At 36.6% G+C, this 19,398-nt stretch overlaps 1 protein-coding gene across 1 annotated transcript in view; it reads left to right on the forward strand.

Annotated features, from left to right (window-relative positions):
* The window catches only part of REEP3 (receptor accessory protein 3), a 378,566-nt gene that overhangs the window by 332,167 nt on the left and 27,001 nt on the right, over positions 1–19,398 (forward strand). The window contains exon 6 of the mRNA XM_053692267.1: positions 3,826–3,973. Within this exon, the coding sequence (XP_053548242.1) occupies positions 3,826–3,973 (148 nt within the window). The remainder of the gene's footprint in view (positions 1–3,825; positions 3,974–19,398) is intronic.

Consider the following 19,398-nt stretch of genomic DNA (forward strand, 5'->3'; position numbering starts at 1 on the left):
TATCCTGTATGTGGCTGGGAAGTGCCAGTACAAGAGGTTGCAAAAACATATCAACCAGTTCAGATAGAGGCTCATTAAGTGACCCTATACCCGCCACTATGGGTCGACCCGGGGGATTTTGAAGATTCTTGTGTACCTTGGGGAAATAGTGAAACACGGCAGTTACAGGCCAATCAGGCACTAGGTATTTGTCAGCCGTATAGAATCAGTCCAGGATTGGACCCAACTGCTAGCGTGAAAAAGATAAACACACACTAGCACGCTGAGAGTAAACCAGGACGTGACCCACTCAGGAAAAAATGAACAGATTAATTTGTAGAAAAAGAAAACTGTACTCACAGATGCAGGTATTCGGATTGGAGTTTTAAAACAGGCAGAGGATACGGCAGTTGAGAGATCAAATGAAGCAGTGGACAATGTCCCTCTAATCAAGAACAAGGATGAGGCAGCAGATTGCTCAGGCAAAGCAATGGTCAATGTCCCTTTAATCAAGTATAAGGATGAGGCAGCAGAGTGGTCAGGCAAAGCAATGGTCTGTGTCCCTTTAATCAAGTATAAGGAGGAGGCAGCAGAGTAGTCAGGCAAAGCAATGGTCTGTGTCCCTTTAATCAAATACAAGGATGAGGCGGCAGAATGGTCAGGCAAAGCAGAGTACACGGTAATGAAGACCCATTCTGTCAGTTCCTATGCAGACTGACACATACTTAAGGCTGACGCTGTTCTGTGTTGTCCCCAGTAGTAGCTAGCTAAGCCCCTGTAGTTTTGTGAGTCAAAGTGCTGTAACCTGGGTTGTAACAGAAATAGCATGTGGGCTGTGCAATCCATGCCGATACTTACCCCACAAAGTCATCCTGTATGGATCTGAGTGTCTCTAACACAGCTAAACTAAAAAAAAAGAAGGAAACTTAAAAAAAAGGGCTATTGGAAAATTATATTTATTCAGCCAAAAAATTTCACGTGTGCCTGTGCTCCTTTGGAGGAGCCTCCACTGACATGTGCATACTTAAATCTGCATTTGTATCTTAAAGAAACATTTTAGTCTAATACCCTTTTCTACATTACTACACATAATGCTTGTTGCAAATTATGGGGGTGATCACAATCTTGTGGTTATATTGTTAGATAATGATAGTCACAATCTTGTGGTTATATTGTTAGATAATGATAGTCACAATCTTGTGGTTATATTGCTAGATAATGATAGTCACAATCTTGTGGTTATATTGTTAGATAATGATAGTCACAATCTTGTGGTTATATTGCTAGATAATGATAGTCACAATCTTGTGGTTATATTGGTAGATAATGATAGTCACAATCTTGTGGTTATATTGTTAGATAATGATAGTCACAATCTTGTGGTTATATTGCTAGATAATGATAGTCAAAATCTTGTGGTTATATTGCTAGATAATGATAGTCACAATCTTGTGGTTATATTGTTAGATAATGATAGTCACAATCTTGTGGTTATATTGTTAGATAATGATAGTCACAATCTTGTGGTTATATTGTTAGATAATGATAGTCACAATCTTGTGGTTATATTGTTAGATAATGATAGTCACAATCTTGTGGTTATATTGCTAGATAATGATAGTCACAATCTTGAGGTTATATTGCTAGATAATGATAGTCACAATCTTGTGGTTATATTGCTAGATAATGATAGTCACAATCGTGTGGTTATATTGCTAGATAATGATAGTCACAATCTTGTGGTTATATTGCTAGATAATGAAAGTCAGTGTTTTTTTCAGTGATAACAATCCAGAAAGGCTTCTGCCATTAATATCCTCGAACATGTCATTTTTACCTCCCAAAAACAAATCTTTTTTGTTATTCTACCGATTTTGTAATTGAAAAAATAAATGTGCAAGAATTTAGACAATGGGGTAGATTTATCATAGTGCGAGCGGACATGATACAATGTAGCGTATCATGTCCGCTGCACATCGATAAATGCCGACAGCATACGCTGTCAGCATTTATCATTGCTCCAGCAGTTCTTGTGAACTGCTGGTGCAATGCCGCCCCCTGCAGATTCGCAGTCAATCGACCGCTAGCAGGGGGTGTCAATCAACCCGATCGTATTCGATCGGGTTGATTTCTGTCCGAGGCCTCAGAGCAGGCGGACAAGTTATGGAGCAGCGGTCTTTAGACTGCTGCTTCATAACTTCTGTTTCCGGCGAGCCTGGAGGCTCGCGCGGAAACAGGGGCATCAAGCTCCATGCGGAGCTTAATAAATCGGCCCCTAAGCATGTGTATCTGGGGGTTTAGGATGCTTCCGAATACAGACGAAGTGGGCTACTTGTGGCATCCAGCTCATTTCGGAGCCAGATTTCTGCTTGTGAAAGTGCAACACTCTAATCTGTGCAAATCCAGACCTTAGTGTGTCTCACTTTCACAAGAATTATAGGACAATCTACTCCAGAATTTTTGTTGTTTTAAAAGATAGATAATCCCTTTATTACCCATTCCCCGGTTTTGTATAAACAACACAGTTATATTAATACACTTTTTACCTTGTATCTAAGTTTCTGCAGACTGCTCCTTATCTCGGTTCTTTTGACAGACTTGCATTTTAGCCAATCAGTGCTGACTCCTAGGTAACTCCATGGGAGTGAGCACAATGTTATCTATATGGCACACAAGAACTAGCGCTGTCTAGCTGTATAAAAAAAAGGTAAAATGCCCTGAGATATGAGGCGGCCTTCAAAGGCTTAGAAATCAGCATATGAGCTTACCTAGGTTTAACTTTCAACAAATAATACCAAGAAAGAAAGGAAATTTAATGATACAAGTAAATTGGAAAGTTGTTTAAAATTGCATGCCCTATCTGAATCATGAATATTTAATTTTGACTAGACTTTCCCTTTAATCAGGCTCCAAAAAGAACGGCCCTTTTTTCCGCATTTGGAGGCATCTGAAACTGTTGAATGTACAAGCCTAAGAGGACAAAGAAACTACGATTTTGGGGGGTTAACAATTACATCACAGGTTACAGAGCCTATGGGGTCTATTTATATATGTGTGGACAGACATGATCCGCTATAGCGAACCATGTCCGCTGCACATCGATAAATGCCAACAGCATACGCTGTCGGCATTTATCATTGCACCAGCAGTTCTTGTGAACTGCTGGTGCAATACTGCCCCCTGCAGATTTGTGGCCAATCAAGAGAAATAAGAAAAATTGATAATAGGAGTAAATGAGAAAGATGCTTAAAATTGCATGCTCTATCTGAATCATGAAAGAAAAAAAAAATTGGGTTTAGTGTCTCTTAAATATTCACTCATTTTCCTGCTATATATTTTTCTTTTGCGCTGTTGAATATTTTGATGTAATAAAAGTAAACATTCTTTTGCAAATAGGGTTGTCAGCTGTCCTTCACAAAAATACTCGTCAGTCTGTTAATGATGACTGGGCAGGATGGTAGGTGTGGTCACACAATGCCCTCCTTTAAAATCTCTAACTCATGCTTGATCACACCATGTATATTTTTAACAACTGAACAGCCATTTTACCCATCGACTGCATGTAACATACAGATCAATAATTGTACCTCTTTGGTTGCCAGTAACACACATAAAACAGAATTGATTTGCTCAATATTTGTAATGCATTGGCAAATAGGAGGCCTTTACCATTTAGCTAACACTAAGTGTCCAGTATTTTAGTGAAGATTTTAACGGACAGCCTGCTAAAATGCTGGACTGTCCTGTTGAATACTGGACACCTACTAACCCAATTTGCAAACTGAATGAATAGTGAAAAACTATAAAGAATATATAGTGCTTACAATATATTTTGTCTTTACACAGGGCCAGGGGGCCATTTCTGATCGTTTGCGTAGTTTCAGTATGCACGATCTTACAGCTATACAAGGCAATGAATCTAAAGGTGGTGCAGCTTTCTCATCTTTATCTGAAACCCAAAAGAAACCAAAATCCTTAAACCCTGAGGGATCTGGTAAGTATCTATGTAAACTTTCCTTTGCATGCATGTCCTGAACAAATGTCTTTCTTTTCTTTTGTAAAAGTGTCCAACTATATTGCTTACAACATATAAGCATTACAGCATTCTCCTTTTTACACAAACATATATATGTTGTAATACTATTTTAAGTAATACAGTATTTATCCATTAAAGGAGTACTTACCCTTAAAAAACAAATCACATTGGTCCTCTAGATAGCACCAATGGCATCATTTCTTCCAGTGTTTTCTACTGCTCTCCAAAAAAGGTGCTTCTGTGAATTAATCTTATTGGCTCTAGATTGACAACAGTTATGATCCCATCCAATCCAATATCTATACAAGAGCGTGAAGTGCTAACTGATGTAAAAAGTTTCTATGAGCATAAAACAATATTTCTTTAAAATCCATCCTTCGCTCTCTAATTATGCCCCTCCTAGTTGATCCCACTCAAGAACTCACTGCAGAAAAAAAGTTTTTGAGATTAGTGTGAAAATTGTTAATACATAGCAATAAAAGGAAAGCAGCTATCAGGATTCTGTGGAACTCTTTTTACAAGGTTAGGTAGTAGTGTGGTATACAGAAGTATGCTATGGCCTGGCGAAAATGTGAATTGGCAAACATCATTCAAAGGTCACAAGTTGGATACTCTTGGATTATACTATAACATTGTTTTTCCCTTAATGTGTTTCCATTCCAATTACTTTGTTTACCAGTTGCAGAATATAAAATGTATGAAATTTGCTTTTTAAGGTTTATTTGTGTATATGAATTAGGCTAATTCATATACACAAATAAACCTTAAAAAGCAAATCTCATACGTTTATTGTGTTTTGAAGCCACAACATAATAAAATGGGTCGAGCTTGTAGGTATAATCAGATCTTTATCACATTGTGTACATATACCTGCTTCTTTCTTATATCTGTCCATAAACCAATCACCAATACTTGGAGAGAACAATGGAAAATTAAAATGTCTTACCTTATCTCTTCTATACCCCACTGGGAGTGTAATTTCTTCTACTGGCTGTGTTAACACAGCTTGGCCTTGAGGCCAAAAACTTTCAGAATAGGTGGGGATACCACAGGCTAAATAAACTATTTCAAATGCCACTATAAGGGTAATGGAAATTTGAGTAAACAATTTAATACACTCCAGAAGGTAACATGGATCATTGGGAACACATTAAAGGGGAGAAATGTTTTGAGTAAACTGTCCCTTTAAGCTTTTTTCATTTCTTAAAGGGACATTAAACACTTTGTGATGGTAATATAAAATTATAAATCGTATATATAAAAAAATAACTCACCAATATACTTTCATTATTTATTTTGTCCCCTACTCCCCTTTTATTGTTATTACGTTCTGAAATTGTGAGCTTTTCCGTTCCTGTTAGAAATGGAAGTGCAGAACACTGTTATATTCCACACAGCCATTGGCTGCACACTCTAGTGACCTATTTATAACTGTCCCTAATTGGTCACAGCAGAGAAAGAAACCTAAGTTACAACACGGCAGCTCCCATTGTTTTATAGACACTAAAACTTTACACTTATTTTGTCACTATTTAAACAACTAATTAAACTTTAAAAAAATACATCTACATGTTATTCTCTTACCAATCTTTTCTTTGAATGCATCATTTTATATAGCATTTATTTAGTGTTTAATGTCCCTTTAAAATATAAGGGAAAAAAGCAGATTTTACATGTTGCTTTGGAGTCATGTGATCTTGTATAACTTGCATGGCATATTACAAACTATACTTAAAGTGATTGTTAATCCTAGCTTTTGTGAAACGCTAGGATTTACAATTGGAACAAATAAAGGGGACTTTCAATCATAAAGTATAAAATACTTCATGCTGAAAGTTCCTTTATTTGTTGGAAGCGTTCACCGCACTGAGATACTCCTGCAGCCCACGGCACAACGTTGTTTTGCTGAGAGGTGACGTTTCCACCTCTTAGCCAATAGCCGTGTGGGCTATTCAGCTTGGTGCCAGTTGGAACGCACGGCTATTTGCTAAGAGGTGGAAACATCACCTCACAGTAAAATAGCGTTCTGCCGTGGGCTGCTCAGTGCGGCGAATTAAAGGAGTTTTCAGCATGAAGTATTTTATACTTCATGACTGAAAGTCCCCTTTATTTGTTCCAATAGTAAGTCCTAGCGTTTCACAAACGCTAGGATTTACAATTACTTTAATTATGTACTACTAGATATTTTTTTTCATTCTTTTTTTTTGTTTTCTACGTGTTGTTAGTAATTTGCCATCCACAAGCTTATTCCTCATCTCCCTCTTGTGACACACACAAGTGCATCTCAACATAACCATACTGAAAAAGCAGACAATAGATAAATTAATAGTTTCCTTTCAAAGTAAACAAGTTGCCAACTTTTTACAATAATATTCAAGATGTAAACAATGCAATTGATATACACCATTAAGAAGGCACAAATGCTCACATCAAGGGGCCGATTTATCAAAGCCTGGCGGACATGATACGCTGTAGCGTATCATGTCCACCAGACATCACTGAATGCCGACAGCATACACTGTTAGCATTTAACATTGCATAATCAGTTCTAGTGAACTGCTTGTGCAATGCCGCCCCCTGCAGATTCGCAGCCAATCGGCTGCTAGCAGGGGGTGTCAATCAACCCGATCGTATAGGATTGGGCGGATTGATGTCCAAAGACTCAGAGGCAGCAGACCAGTTAAGGAGTAACAGTCTTAAGACTGAAGCCTGAAGGATTGCGCGGAAACAAGGGCATCAGGGGCCATTCGGCCCTTGATAAATCAGCCCCCAAGTATCGTCCTAGCATATTCTCCTTTCTGATTGGCTTGTTGAGATATTATTCTCATTGGACATAGATTGATAAAATAATGTTTTCTTAGAATGCGCGTTTGCAAAGTGGAAAACACTAATAAGACTTTGAGCATAAGTATTCCTAGACTGACATGAATACAAATAAAATCATTTTTGGGTACTTCTCTGAAAAATTGCTTTGATTAATAGTATGTCTGGTTAAAGGTATATATAATAATGGTATTTCAAATGCAGAGCTTTAGAAATGTGATTAGATGCATTTTTGGATTATGCTTCTGTTTGATGTAATTTTTAAGTCTTTATCCAAAACTTACATTGTATGTTATCATGGTAACTAAAAAAAAGTCTTTTAAAGGGATAGGAAAGTGAAAATTAAACTTGCATGATTCAGATAGAGCATGTAATTTAAGTAACTTTTAAATTCACATCTATTTTCAAAAGTGCTTTGTTCTTTTGGTATCCCTTGTTGAAAAAGAATATGCACATATCCTACACTAGCGGGAACTAGCTGCTGATTGGTTCCTGCATACATTTGTCTCTTGTGATTGGCTAACTAGGGGCGCGATCCGATATCGATCGCAGTTTGCGGCGCAAGCGAGGGAACCGGCGTCGCCCGCAGTTTCAGCTCGCAACTCGAGCCATCCCATATAAGTCGCCGTCAGATGCTAATGTGCCGTAAGTCTCACAAACCAGCGATGTCCAGAAATCTGCGCAAGTACAAATTTCTGGCGTCGCCAGTGACTTGCGGCACGTTAGAAACTGCCGGCGCCTATAAAACCTGACTAAAGTTTAAAACACCCGCACTGTCTAACACGCCTCCCTAACATAGCCCGCACTGTCTAACCCTCTATCCGCTATCCCCCCTCACTAGCCTAACAATAAAAAAGCTATTAACCCCTAAATCGCCGCTCCCGTACCCCGCCGCCAGCTATATTATATCTATAACCCCCTAAAGTGAGCCCCTAACACCGCCGCCATCTATATTAAAATTATTAACCCCTAATTTAATCTACCTACCCCGCCGCCAGCTATGTTATCTATATTAACCCTAAGTATATTATAGTTAATATAGGTATTACATTATATATATTAACTATATTAACCCTAATTATATTAGGGTTAATATAGTTACTATAGTATTTATATTAACTATATTAACTCTATCTAACCCTAACTAAATTTATATTAAATTAATCTAATTCATTTATAAACTAAAATATTCCTATTTAAATCTAAATACTTACCTATAAAATAAACCATAAGATAGCTACAATATAATTAATAATTACATTGTAGCTATGTTAGGGTTAATATTTATTTTACAGGTAAATAGTTAATTATTTTAACTAGGTATAATAGATATTAAATAGTTATTAACTATTTAATATCTACCTAGTTAAAATAATTACCCAATTACCTGTAAAATAAATCCTAACCTAAGTTACAAATACACCTACACTATCAATAAATTTAATAAACTACAAACATCTATCTAAAAATACAATTAAATTAACTAAACTAAATTACAAAAAAAAAAACCACTAAATTACAAAAAATAAAAAAAAGATTACAAGATTTTTAAGCTAATTACACCTATTCTAAGCCCCCTAATAAAATAATAAACCCCCAAAATAACAAAAAATCCCTGCCCTATTCTAAATTAAACAAATTTCAAAGCTCTTTACCTTACCAGCCCTTAAAAGGGCCTTTTGTGGGGCATGCCCCAAAGAATTCAGCTCTTTTGCATTCAACAAATACAATCCCCCCCCCCATTACAACCCACCACCCACATACCCCTATTCTAAACCCACCCAAACCCCCCTTAAAAAAGCCTAACACTACCCCCCTGAAGATCTCCCTACCTTGTCTTCACCACACCGGGCCGAACTCCTGATCCGATCCGGGCGATGTCGTCCTCCAAGCGGCAAAGAAGAATTCTTCCTCCGGCGATGTCATCCTCCAAGCGGCAAAGAAGAATTCTTCCTCCGGCGACGTCTTCCTCCAAGCGGCAGCAAAGTCTTCATTCTTCCGGCGGCATCTTCAATCTTCTTTCTTCGCTCCGCCGCCGCGGAGCATCCATCCCGGCCGACTGCTGAACTTGGAATGAGGTACCTTTAAATGACGTCATCCAAGATGGCGTCCGCCGAATTCCGATTGGCTGATAGGATTCTATCAGCCAATCGGAATTAAGTTAAAAAAATCTGATTGGCTGATTGAATCAGCCAATCAGATTCAAGTTCAATCCGATTGGCTGATCCAATCAGCCAATCAGATTGAGCTCGCATTCTATTGGCTGTTCCGATCAGCCAATAGAATGCGAGCTCAATCTGATTGGCTGATTGGATCAGCCAATCGGATTGAACTTGAATCTGATTGGCTGATTCAATCAGCCAATCAGATTTTTTTAACTTAATTCCGATTGGCTGATAGAATCCTATCAGCCAATCGGAATTCGGCGGACGCCATCTTGGATGACGTCATTTAAAGGTACCTCATTCCAAGTTCAGCAGTCGGCCGGGATGGATGCTCCGCGGCGGCGGAGCGAAGAAAGAAGATTGAAGATGCCGCCGGAAGAATGAAGACTTTGCTGCCGCTTGGAGGAAGACGTCGCCGGAGGAAGAATTCTTCTTTGCCGCTTGGAGGATGACATCGCCGGAGGAAGAATTCTTCTTTGCCGCTTGGAGGACGACATCGCCCGGATCGGATCAGGAGTTCGGCCCGGTGTGGTGAAGACAAGGTAGGGAGATCTTCAGGGGGGTAGTGTTAGGCTTTTTTAAGGGGGGTTTGGGTGGGTTTAGAATAGGGGTATGTGGGTGGTGGGTTGTAATGGGGGGGGGGATTGTATTTGTTGAATGCAAAAGAGCTGAATTCTTTGGGGCATGCCCCACAAAAGGCCCTTTTAAGGGCTGGTAAGGTAAAGAGCTTTGAAATTTGTTTAATTTAGAATAGGGCAGGGATTTTTTGTTATTTTGGGGGTTTATTATTTTATTAGGGGGCTTAGAATAGGTGTAATTAGCTTAAAAATCTTGTAATCTTTTTTTTATTTTTTGTAATTTAGTGTTTTTTTTTTTGTAATTTAGTTTAGTTAATTTAATTGTATTTTTAGATAGATGTTTGTAGTTTATTAAATTTATTGATAGTGTAGGTGTATTTGTAACTTAGGTTAGGATTTATTTTACAGGTAATTGGGTAATTATTTTAACTAGGTAGATATTAAATAGTTAATAACTATTTAATATCTATTATACCTAGTTAAAATAATTAACTATTTACCTGTAAAATAAATATTAACCCTAACATAGCTACAATGTAATTATTAATTATATTGTAGCTATCTTATGGTTTATTTTATAGGTAAGTATTTAGATTTAAATAGGAATATTTTAGTTTATAAATGAATTAGATTAATTTAATATAAATTTAGTTAGGGTTAGATAGAGTTAATATAGTTAATATAAATACTATAGTAACTATATTAACCCTAATATAATTAGGGTTAATATAGTTAATATATATAATGTAATACCTATATTAACTATAATATACTTAGGGTTAATATAGATAACATAGCTGGCGGCGGGGTAGGTAGATTAAATTAGGGGTTAATAATTTTTATATAGGTGGCGGCGGTGTAAGGGGTCAGATTACGGGATAGATAAGGTAGATGGCGGCGGTTTTAGGGGCTCACAGTAGGGGGTTAGTTTATGTAGATGGCGGCGGGGTCCGGGAGCGGCGTTTTAGGGGGTAATAACTTTATTAGGGATTTCGGGGGGGGGGGGGGATCGCGGTTGACAGGGAGATAGACATTGCGCATGCGTTAGGTGTTAGGTTTATTTTAGCAGCCAGTTTAGGAAGTTACGGGGCTCCAATAGTCAGCGTAAGGCTTCTTACGGCTGCTTTTTGTGGCGAGGTGAAAATGGAGTAAGTTTTCTCCATTTTCGCCACGTAAGTCCTTACGCTGCATATTGGATACCAAACTGCGCGGGTTTGGTATACCTGCCTATGGCCCAAAAAACTGCGGGCGACGGCAGAAATATACGCGCGTAACTTCTAGCTTACGCCGTATATAGGATACCAAATCCGCGCAATTATTGGCGTCGCCGGCTTTTGCGGGCGACGATTTTTATCGGATCGACCCCTAGATGTGTTCATCTAGCTGCCAGTAGTACAATGCTGTTCCTTCAGCAAATAAATAACAAGAGAATGAAGCAAATTAAATAATAGAAGTAAATTGGAAAACTATTTAAAATTGTATGTTCTAACCAAATCATGAAAGAAAATTTTAGGGTCCCTTTAATTTCTCGTTTTTTTTCTCTCCAGTTTTTTAAATTTATGTATAAAAAATATATGTAGTTATCAATGCAGTTTGATACAATTTAAATCTGCCATTACTGGGGTATAAAATTGCTATAACAATTTCAGCAGTTAGCACTATACACTTATATTGTGTGATAGATTTGCAATTTGTTTGTGCCATTCATGATAATTTATTTGAGAAGAGCTCAGGAGTGTGCATGTGGCTTTAAAGGGACAGTCTAGTCAAAATTAAACTTTCATGATTCAGATAGGGCATGCAATTTTAAACAACTTTCCAATTTACTTCTATTATCTAATTTGCTCAATTCTTTAGATATCCTTTGTTGAAGAAATAGCAATGCACATGTGTGAGCCAATCACACAAGGCCTCTATGTGCAGCAACCAATCAGCAGCTACTGAGCATATCTAGATATGCTTTTCAGCAAGTGATATCAAGGGAATTAAGCAAATTAGATAATAGAAGTAAATTAGAAAGTTGTTTAAAATGACATGCTCTTTCTAAATCACGAAAGAAAAATTTTGGGTTTCATGTCCCTTTAACATTCTATGACAGGAACAATGTATAATATTGCTTTAAACATTGTTGCAAACACTGCTGCCATATAGTGCTAAGAGCTTATATTCAACAATGGATACTGAGAGAACAAAGCAAATTTGATAACTGAAGTAAATTGGAAAATTATTTAAAATTGCGTGCTCTATCTAATTCATAAAGCTTTAATCTTGACTTTACTTTAAGCCGACATTTACAGCTTTGAACATAGGCAGACCAGATGGCTCTTCTGTTCTTATCTACAACATACCATTACATCACTGCTACATAAAAGAGATTAATGCATCATTTGTTTCCCTTTCACTGTTTTGCTTGGTGCAGCAAATAGAAGGATGCATCTTCTGAGTACCATTTAGCCTTGGTCTGTGCAGCCTCTTCTTGTTTTACAATACAGCTTAAAGGGACATTATACACTCATTTTTTCTTTGCATAAATGTTTTGTAGATGATCTATTTATATAGCCCATAAAGTTTTTTTTTTTAAATAAATGTATAGTTTTGCTTATTTTTAAATAACATTGCTCTGATTTTCAGACTCCTAACCAAGCCCCAAAGGTTTATGAGAATACCGTCAGATCCTGTTTGTGTAAAGGGTCTTTTCATATGTAAAAGAAGGGGGAGGGGGGGAGTGTCTTATTTCCCACTTGCAGTGGGCTTTCCAACTGCCTTTTCAACAGAGCTAAACTGAGAGCTTCTAAGTAAGTTTTTAAACAGTTTTATACTGGATTTTTATATCAGTATCTGTGCATCTTATTCTTTATAGTAGTGTCTATTACATGCAGTTATATGAAAATGAGTGTATACTGTCTCTTTAAATAAGGACACTTCAGTGTTAAAGGGACATGAAACCCAACATTTGTCTTTCATGATTCAAATAGAACATACAATTTAAAACATCTTTCCAATTGACATCTTTTATCTAATTTGCTATGTTCTCTTTGTATTCTTTGATAAAAAGTATACCTAGGTAGGCTCAGGAGTTAGCTGTTGATTAGTGGCTGGTCATATATGCTTCATATCATTGGCTTACCAATGTGTTCAGCTAGCTCCCATTAGTGCATTGCTGCTCCTTCAGTAAAGGATACCAAAAGAATGAAGCAAAATTGATAATAGAAGAGAAGTAAATTAGAAAGTTGTTTAAAAATGCATGTGCTATCTGAATCATGAAAGAAAAAATTGGGTTTCATATCTCTTTATGTTTGCATTTATGTTTTGCACAACTAAAGCATACACATTGTTTTCTTTCTGTTGCTTAGTACTTGGCTTTTGGATATCATTTTAAATACTTAAAGTGAAGGTATGAAAGAAAGACCGTTTTAAACAAAAAAATACTATTAAAAACAGGGGCACTTTCATTCCTCAAAGTTTAGAAGGCAGCCATTTTGATTAAAAACATACCTTTGTTTTTTTTCACAGCCAGAGCAGCTTACCCCACACGGAGATCCTCTCTTCACACGTCATCAATGAATTATCTGGCTTCCTCCAATCACGGTATGCCTCAGGCAATGACTACCCTGGGGGAAAGCCGTGATTGGAGGAAGCTGGATTAGTCATTGATGATGTGTGAATAGAGGATCTCTATGTGGGGGAAGCTGCTCTGGCTGTGAAAAGAAAAAAAGGTAAGTTTTTAATCAAAACGGCTGCTTTGTAAACTTTGATGAATGAAAGTGCCCCTGTTTTTAATAGTATTTTCTTAAAAACAGGCTTTCATTCACCAAAGTTTACCTTCACTTTAAAGGCATATGCAATTCAAAAATGTTCTTTCATGATTCAGATAGAGCATGCATTTTTTAAAACAAATTTCTAATGTACTTCTATTATCAATTTCCTTTGTTCTCTTGGTATCTTTTGTTGAAAAGCAGTCATGTAAGCTTAGGAGCCTAACCATTTTTGTAGCATTATATGGCAGCAATTTTGCAAGAATGTTATCTATTTGCAAGACCACTAGATGGCAGCACTAGTTCCTGACGTGTAGTGCTGCAGATGCCTACCTAGGTATCACTTCAACACAGAATATCATGGGAATGAAGCAATTTTGATAGTAGAAATAAATTAGAAAGTTGTTTAAAATTGTATGCTCTGTCTGAATCACAAAAGATTTTTTTTTGGGTTTCATATCCCTTTAAAGGGACAGTCAACACCAGAATTTTTGTTGTTTAAAAAGAAAGATAATCCCTTTATTACCCATTCCCCAGTTTTGCATAACCAACACAGTTATATAAATACACTTTTTACCTCTGTGATTATGTTGTATCTAAGCCTCTGCAAACTGTCCCCTTATTTCAGTCCTTTTGACAGACTTGCTTTTTAGCCAATCAGTGCTCACTCCTGGGTAACTTCACGTGCATGAGCTCAATGTTATCTATATGAAACACATGATCTAATGCCCTCTAGTGGTCAAAATGCATTCAGATTATAGGCAGTCTTCAAGGTCTAAGAAATTAGCATATGAACCTCCTAGAATTAGATTTCAACTAAGAATACCAAGAGAACAAAGCAAAATTGGTGATAAAATTAAATTGGAAAGTTGTTTAAAATTACATTCCCTATTCAAATCATTAAAGTTTTTTGGGGACTTGGCTGTCCCTTTAAGCAACCTTTATATTTACAGTTTAAAAACAAACAAACAAAAACTATTTTATGGAGTTAGTTTTGGCTAATACAACATCTTGCACACCCTCATCACTACTGACAAATATGAACAGCAGCTGTAGTGCTGATAATGCAAACAGCCCAGATGCTCCTTCTCAATGATTTAATTTTTTTAAACATGGCATCAACGTATCCCATTGTTTACTGTGTTTGAGTAGACAACACAGTGCCAGGCGTAATGACTCATTTCTAATTAAACAGATGTATAAACATATGCCTGAAAGTGAGGCAGTTTACGTTTACTAGTGTTTACAATCCAAAGGTTAGAATTCATTATCAAAGGAGAACGTCTCCTATTCTTGTACACTGATAATGGCACAGAATCATTTGACATTGATCATCGAATTACAAAATAATTAAAATATGGAAGATTGCCTATTTTTAAAGGGATAGGAAAGTCAAAAATAAATTTGCAAGATTTAGATAGAGCATGTCATTTTAAGGCACTTTTAAATTCACTTCTATTTTCAAATGTGCTTTGTTCTCTTGGTATCCCTTGTTGAAAAAGAATATGCACATATCCTACACTAGTGGGAGCTAGCTGCTGATTGGTGCTTGGACACTTTAGTCTCTTGTGATTGGCTAACTAGATATGTTCAGCTAGCTGCCAGTAGTGCAATGCTGTTCTTTCAGCAAAGGATAATGAAGCAAGTTTGACAATAGAGGTAAATTGGAAAGATGTTTAGAATTGTATGTTCTCTCCATTTTTGGGGTTTCCCATCCCTTTAAGGTTGCAAAGTTTGTGGGGGAAATACCAGCAATAGTAACTTGCAAAATAATTATGCTCAAAAGAATTCTAGTCATATAGACAAACTTTTATGGATACTGAATGAAGACTGGTTTCAAAATGGGAGATACTTGATTTCAGAGGGTTGGAATCTGAGATTAAAAAGGCCATGTTCTACACTGCATTTACTTAAAGGGACACTAAACCCAAAAAAATTCTTTCAGGATTCAGATAGAGAATACAAATTTAAACAACATTACAATTTACTTCTATTATTTATTTTGCTTCATTTTTTAGATATCCTTAGTTGAAGAAAAAGCATTGCACATGGGTGAGCCAATCACATGAGGCTTCTATGTGCAGGAACCAATCAGCAGCTACTGAGCCTATCTAGATATGCTTTTCAGCAAAGAATATCAAGAGAATAAAACAAATTAGATAATGGAATTAAATTAGAAAGTTGTTTAAAATGGCATGCTCTTTCTAAATCATGAAAGAAAAAATGTGGGTTTCTTGTCCCTTTAAAAGTGTTGGGGCTTTCATAAAGCAACTGCTGATATGCTGTTCACAAGAAAGTGTAAGGATTGGCGGTAACTCTGTTAAAGGGACAGTGTACTGTAAAATTGGTTTCTTGTTAATGTGTTTCCAATGACTTGTTTTATCAGCAACAGAGTATAAAATGTGGCATAACTTGCTCCTTTAGATTTATTTTTATATGTGAAATAGCCGTTTTTTGTTCTTTACACATATACAGTACTGTGCAAAAGTCTTAGGCCACCATGAGGTTTGTTGTTTTGGAAATGGTATAATGACCATATATATTTTTTTCTCAGTCTCTTGATTAGAATACAACCAAAAAATACAGGCTATTTGTATGCAGTATTAAAAAAACTGAAAAAAATCAGAGACAAATGCTTCTATAGGCTGAAATGTCAAGTATTTAGTGTGACCTTCCCTTACACGTGAACAATAGCAGGAACCTGGCTCTCGTAAACCTAAATGGAATGGAACCATAATTAATGTCATTGCTAACACTTGTATTTGTCCTACTATTTCATGTCAAAATGACTGCTGTGAAAAAAGGTCTATTTCACCAGATTTGTGCAAGGCAAGACATGCTTGAGCATTACATACAAATGTGGTATGAGTTTAATTCTTTTGAAGCTTGCTAATAAGACTAACTTTATCACATCATTCCATTCAAAATGCCAAAGATCACAGAATTTGATAGATATAAAATCATACTTTTGCATTAGCAAGGCCACTCTCAAAGGGAAAATTAGAAAACAAACTGGATACTCAAGATGTGGTATTCAAGCTGTGATAAAGAAATTTGAAGAATCAGGTGAGGTCAAGGGAAAAAAAAAAGGACCGGAAACCCCATAAAACTTTCAAAATCTGATGAGGTTTCTCAGAGTTTCTTCTTTGAGAGACCAGAAGAAGTCCAGCAAGGACCTGTCCCAGTATCTGGCAGCTTCATCGGGATGCCAAGTTGATCCTTCTACAGTCCGAAGAAGCTTGATCAGGAATGGTCTTTGTGGAAGGGTAACAGCCAAGAAACCACTTTTTTGGAAGGGGAAAAGGGTGAAAAGGCTAACATATGCTAAAGCTCACAAAGATTGGAATGAAGAGCAATGGAAAAGAGTATTATGGAGTGACAAATCTAACTTTGACATTTTTGGGTCCAATTGTCAACAATATGTGAGAAGAAGAGTTGGAGAGAGATGGAAGAATGAGAGCTTGTGGCCTTCAGTGAAACATGGTGGAGGGTCTGTCCTGGTTTGGGGCTGCATTTCTGCCAGTGGTGTTGGCAATATTGTCTATATTGATGGGATCATGAATGCTGAAAAGCACAGACAGGTTTTAATTCATCATGCCATTCCTTCTGGAAAGCGTCTGATTGGGAATGGTTTTATTTTTCAGCATGATAACGATCCCAAGCACACGCTAATGCAGTGAAATCATATTTGGAGAGAAAAACAGCTGATAAAAGACTGACAGTCATGGACTGACCTCCACAGACTCCAGACCTGAATATTATAGAGGCAGTAAGGGATCACCTGGACAGAAAAAGACATAAAAGACAACCTAAATCTAAAGAAGAACTCTGGGAAGTGCTGAAAGAAGCCGGGTATAATATACCAGAAGATTACTTCAGAAAACTTCAGGACAGTCTCCCCAAAAGAGTTCAAGTTGTGCTTAGTGCCAAGGGAAGTCACACTAAATACTGACATTTGCCTGAAGAAGCTATTTTCTTCAGCCAACTTGATTTTTTTATATTTTGTGTACATATTTCCTGTATTTTCTGTTTGTATCTTAATAAAGAAACCGAAAAATAAATATGGATCGTCATTACAACTTTGCTTAAACAGCAATTCTAATGGTGGCCTATGACTTTTGGCATTACTGTATAGATATACTGTACACACACACAATATCAAATTATGTACCTTAAAGGGACAGTCTAGTCAAAATTAAACTTTCATGATTCAGATAGGGCATGTAACTTTCCAAATTACTTTTATCATCAGATTTGCTTTGTTCGCTTGGTATTCTTAGTTGAAAGCTAAACCTAGGTAGGCTCATATGCAAATTTTTAAGCCCTTGAAGGCCACCTCTTATCTGAATGCATTTGACAGTTTTTCATAGCTAGAAGGAGTTATTTCATGTGTGCCATATAGATTACATTGTGCTCACGCCCATGGAGTAACTTAGGAGTCAGCACTGATTGGCTAAAATGCCAGTCTGTCAAAAGAACTGAACTAAGGGGGCAGTCTGCAGTGGTTTATATACAAGGTAACCACAGAGGTAAAAGGTATATTATTATAACAGTGTTGGTTATGCAAAACTGGGGAATGAGTAATAAGGGGATAATCTTTCTTTTCAAACAATAAACATTCTGGAGTAGACTGTCCCTTTAACTCAATTTGAAAAATACTGGCTATGACACTAAACTATTGTGTGGAAGGCTTACTTAATGCTGAGAATACTCCACTTTAGTCTTTTGGTGGAATTTAATTCTCATAAAATATTCTTGTCAATTATAGCCAGTAAAAACATGATTCCCTAATTCACATTAAAACAGTGTTGTGAATTTCTAGACAGATGATCAAATGTTAGTTTTGGGTAAAAGTGTTCTCATAACTCTTTGTGGTACAAAAGAATACAATAAAAAATATTTCAGCCAACGAGAAAACATGACTGAAATACATAATTGCCATGTCTACAGTAAAATGAATTTTAATAAAGCAGTAGGTTGTCTCATCTCAGCATTACAGTAACTGGAGGAATGTTTGCAATTACAAATCAGGAATATAATAATGGAGATTTTTAGATTATATTGACTCATCCTCACTATATAGCTGAAAATCATTGCAAAATTATCCACATTTGAATGCTAGTCATGGAAAAAATAAAATAATCTCTCATGCTTAAACCACTGAATCAATTCTACCATCAAGCAAAACAATTTGTATGTCTAAGCGTAATCCAAATAATTTAGACCATTTCCTAATACTCTGAGAGTTCAGAAGATGTGATGTGCAATGGTTTGTTTTCAGAAGCAGGAAGTCAAATAAAATCTATCCCAGATGTCAGCGTTAAAGAAAGTTTCATGTCAGCGGCAATTTGTGTGTTGTTTGCGCCACCTAGTGAAAGTTTATGGAAATTTTGTATTAAAGCACAAATCACATATATTTTCAGTTAGTGTCAGAAATTTATATGTGTGTACAGCCTAAAGATTTTTGAATAGACAAAGGTTTATATTTTTTTAAAGACATCAAAATATTTTTTTTGCTGGATCTGAAAGAAGGAATTTAAGTGTGCAGGTTAAAAGACAAATGTTCTTGAGGTTTACGCGATTATAAAAGGAATAGAATATTAAAGGGATATGAAAACCAATTTTTTTCTTTCATGATTCAGATAGAGCATGTGATTGTAAGCAACTTTCTAATTTACTTCTAGTATCAATTTTTCTTGGCATCTTTATTTGAAAAAGCAGGAATGAAAGCTTGCTGATTGGTGGCTACATTTAGCAGACATAAGGGACAAAATAAATAATGAAAGTATATTGCAAAGTTTTTTTTATTATCCTTAATTACATTTTTATATTACAATCTCAAATTGTTTAATGTACCTTTAAAGCAGTAGTTCCCAAAGTGGACAGTACTGCCCCCTGGTGGGCGGTGGGATTACTGAAGGGGGCACTGATAGGCATAAAAAGTGGAAGAGGGGAACTGGGATTACCACAGGGGGCACTATTAGGAAAGGAGGTGAAGTGGATGCTTGTGGGCCCTCTAAGTATAATTATCATAATTTGTTGAGCTTTATTCTAGATGCACA

Source organism: Bombina bombina, chromosome 9, assembly GCF_027579735.1.
Source record: "Bombina bombina isolate aBomBom1 chromosome 9, aBomBom1.pri, whole genome shotgun sequence".
Classification (NCBI taxonomy): domain Eukaryota; kingdom Metazoa; phylum Chordata; class Amphibia; order Anura; family Bombinatoridae; genus Bombina; species Bombina bombina.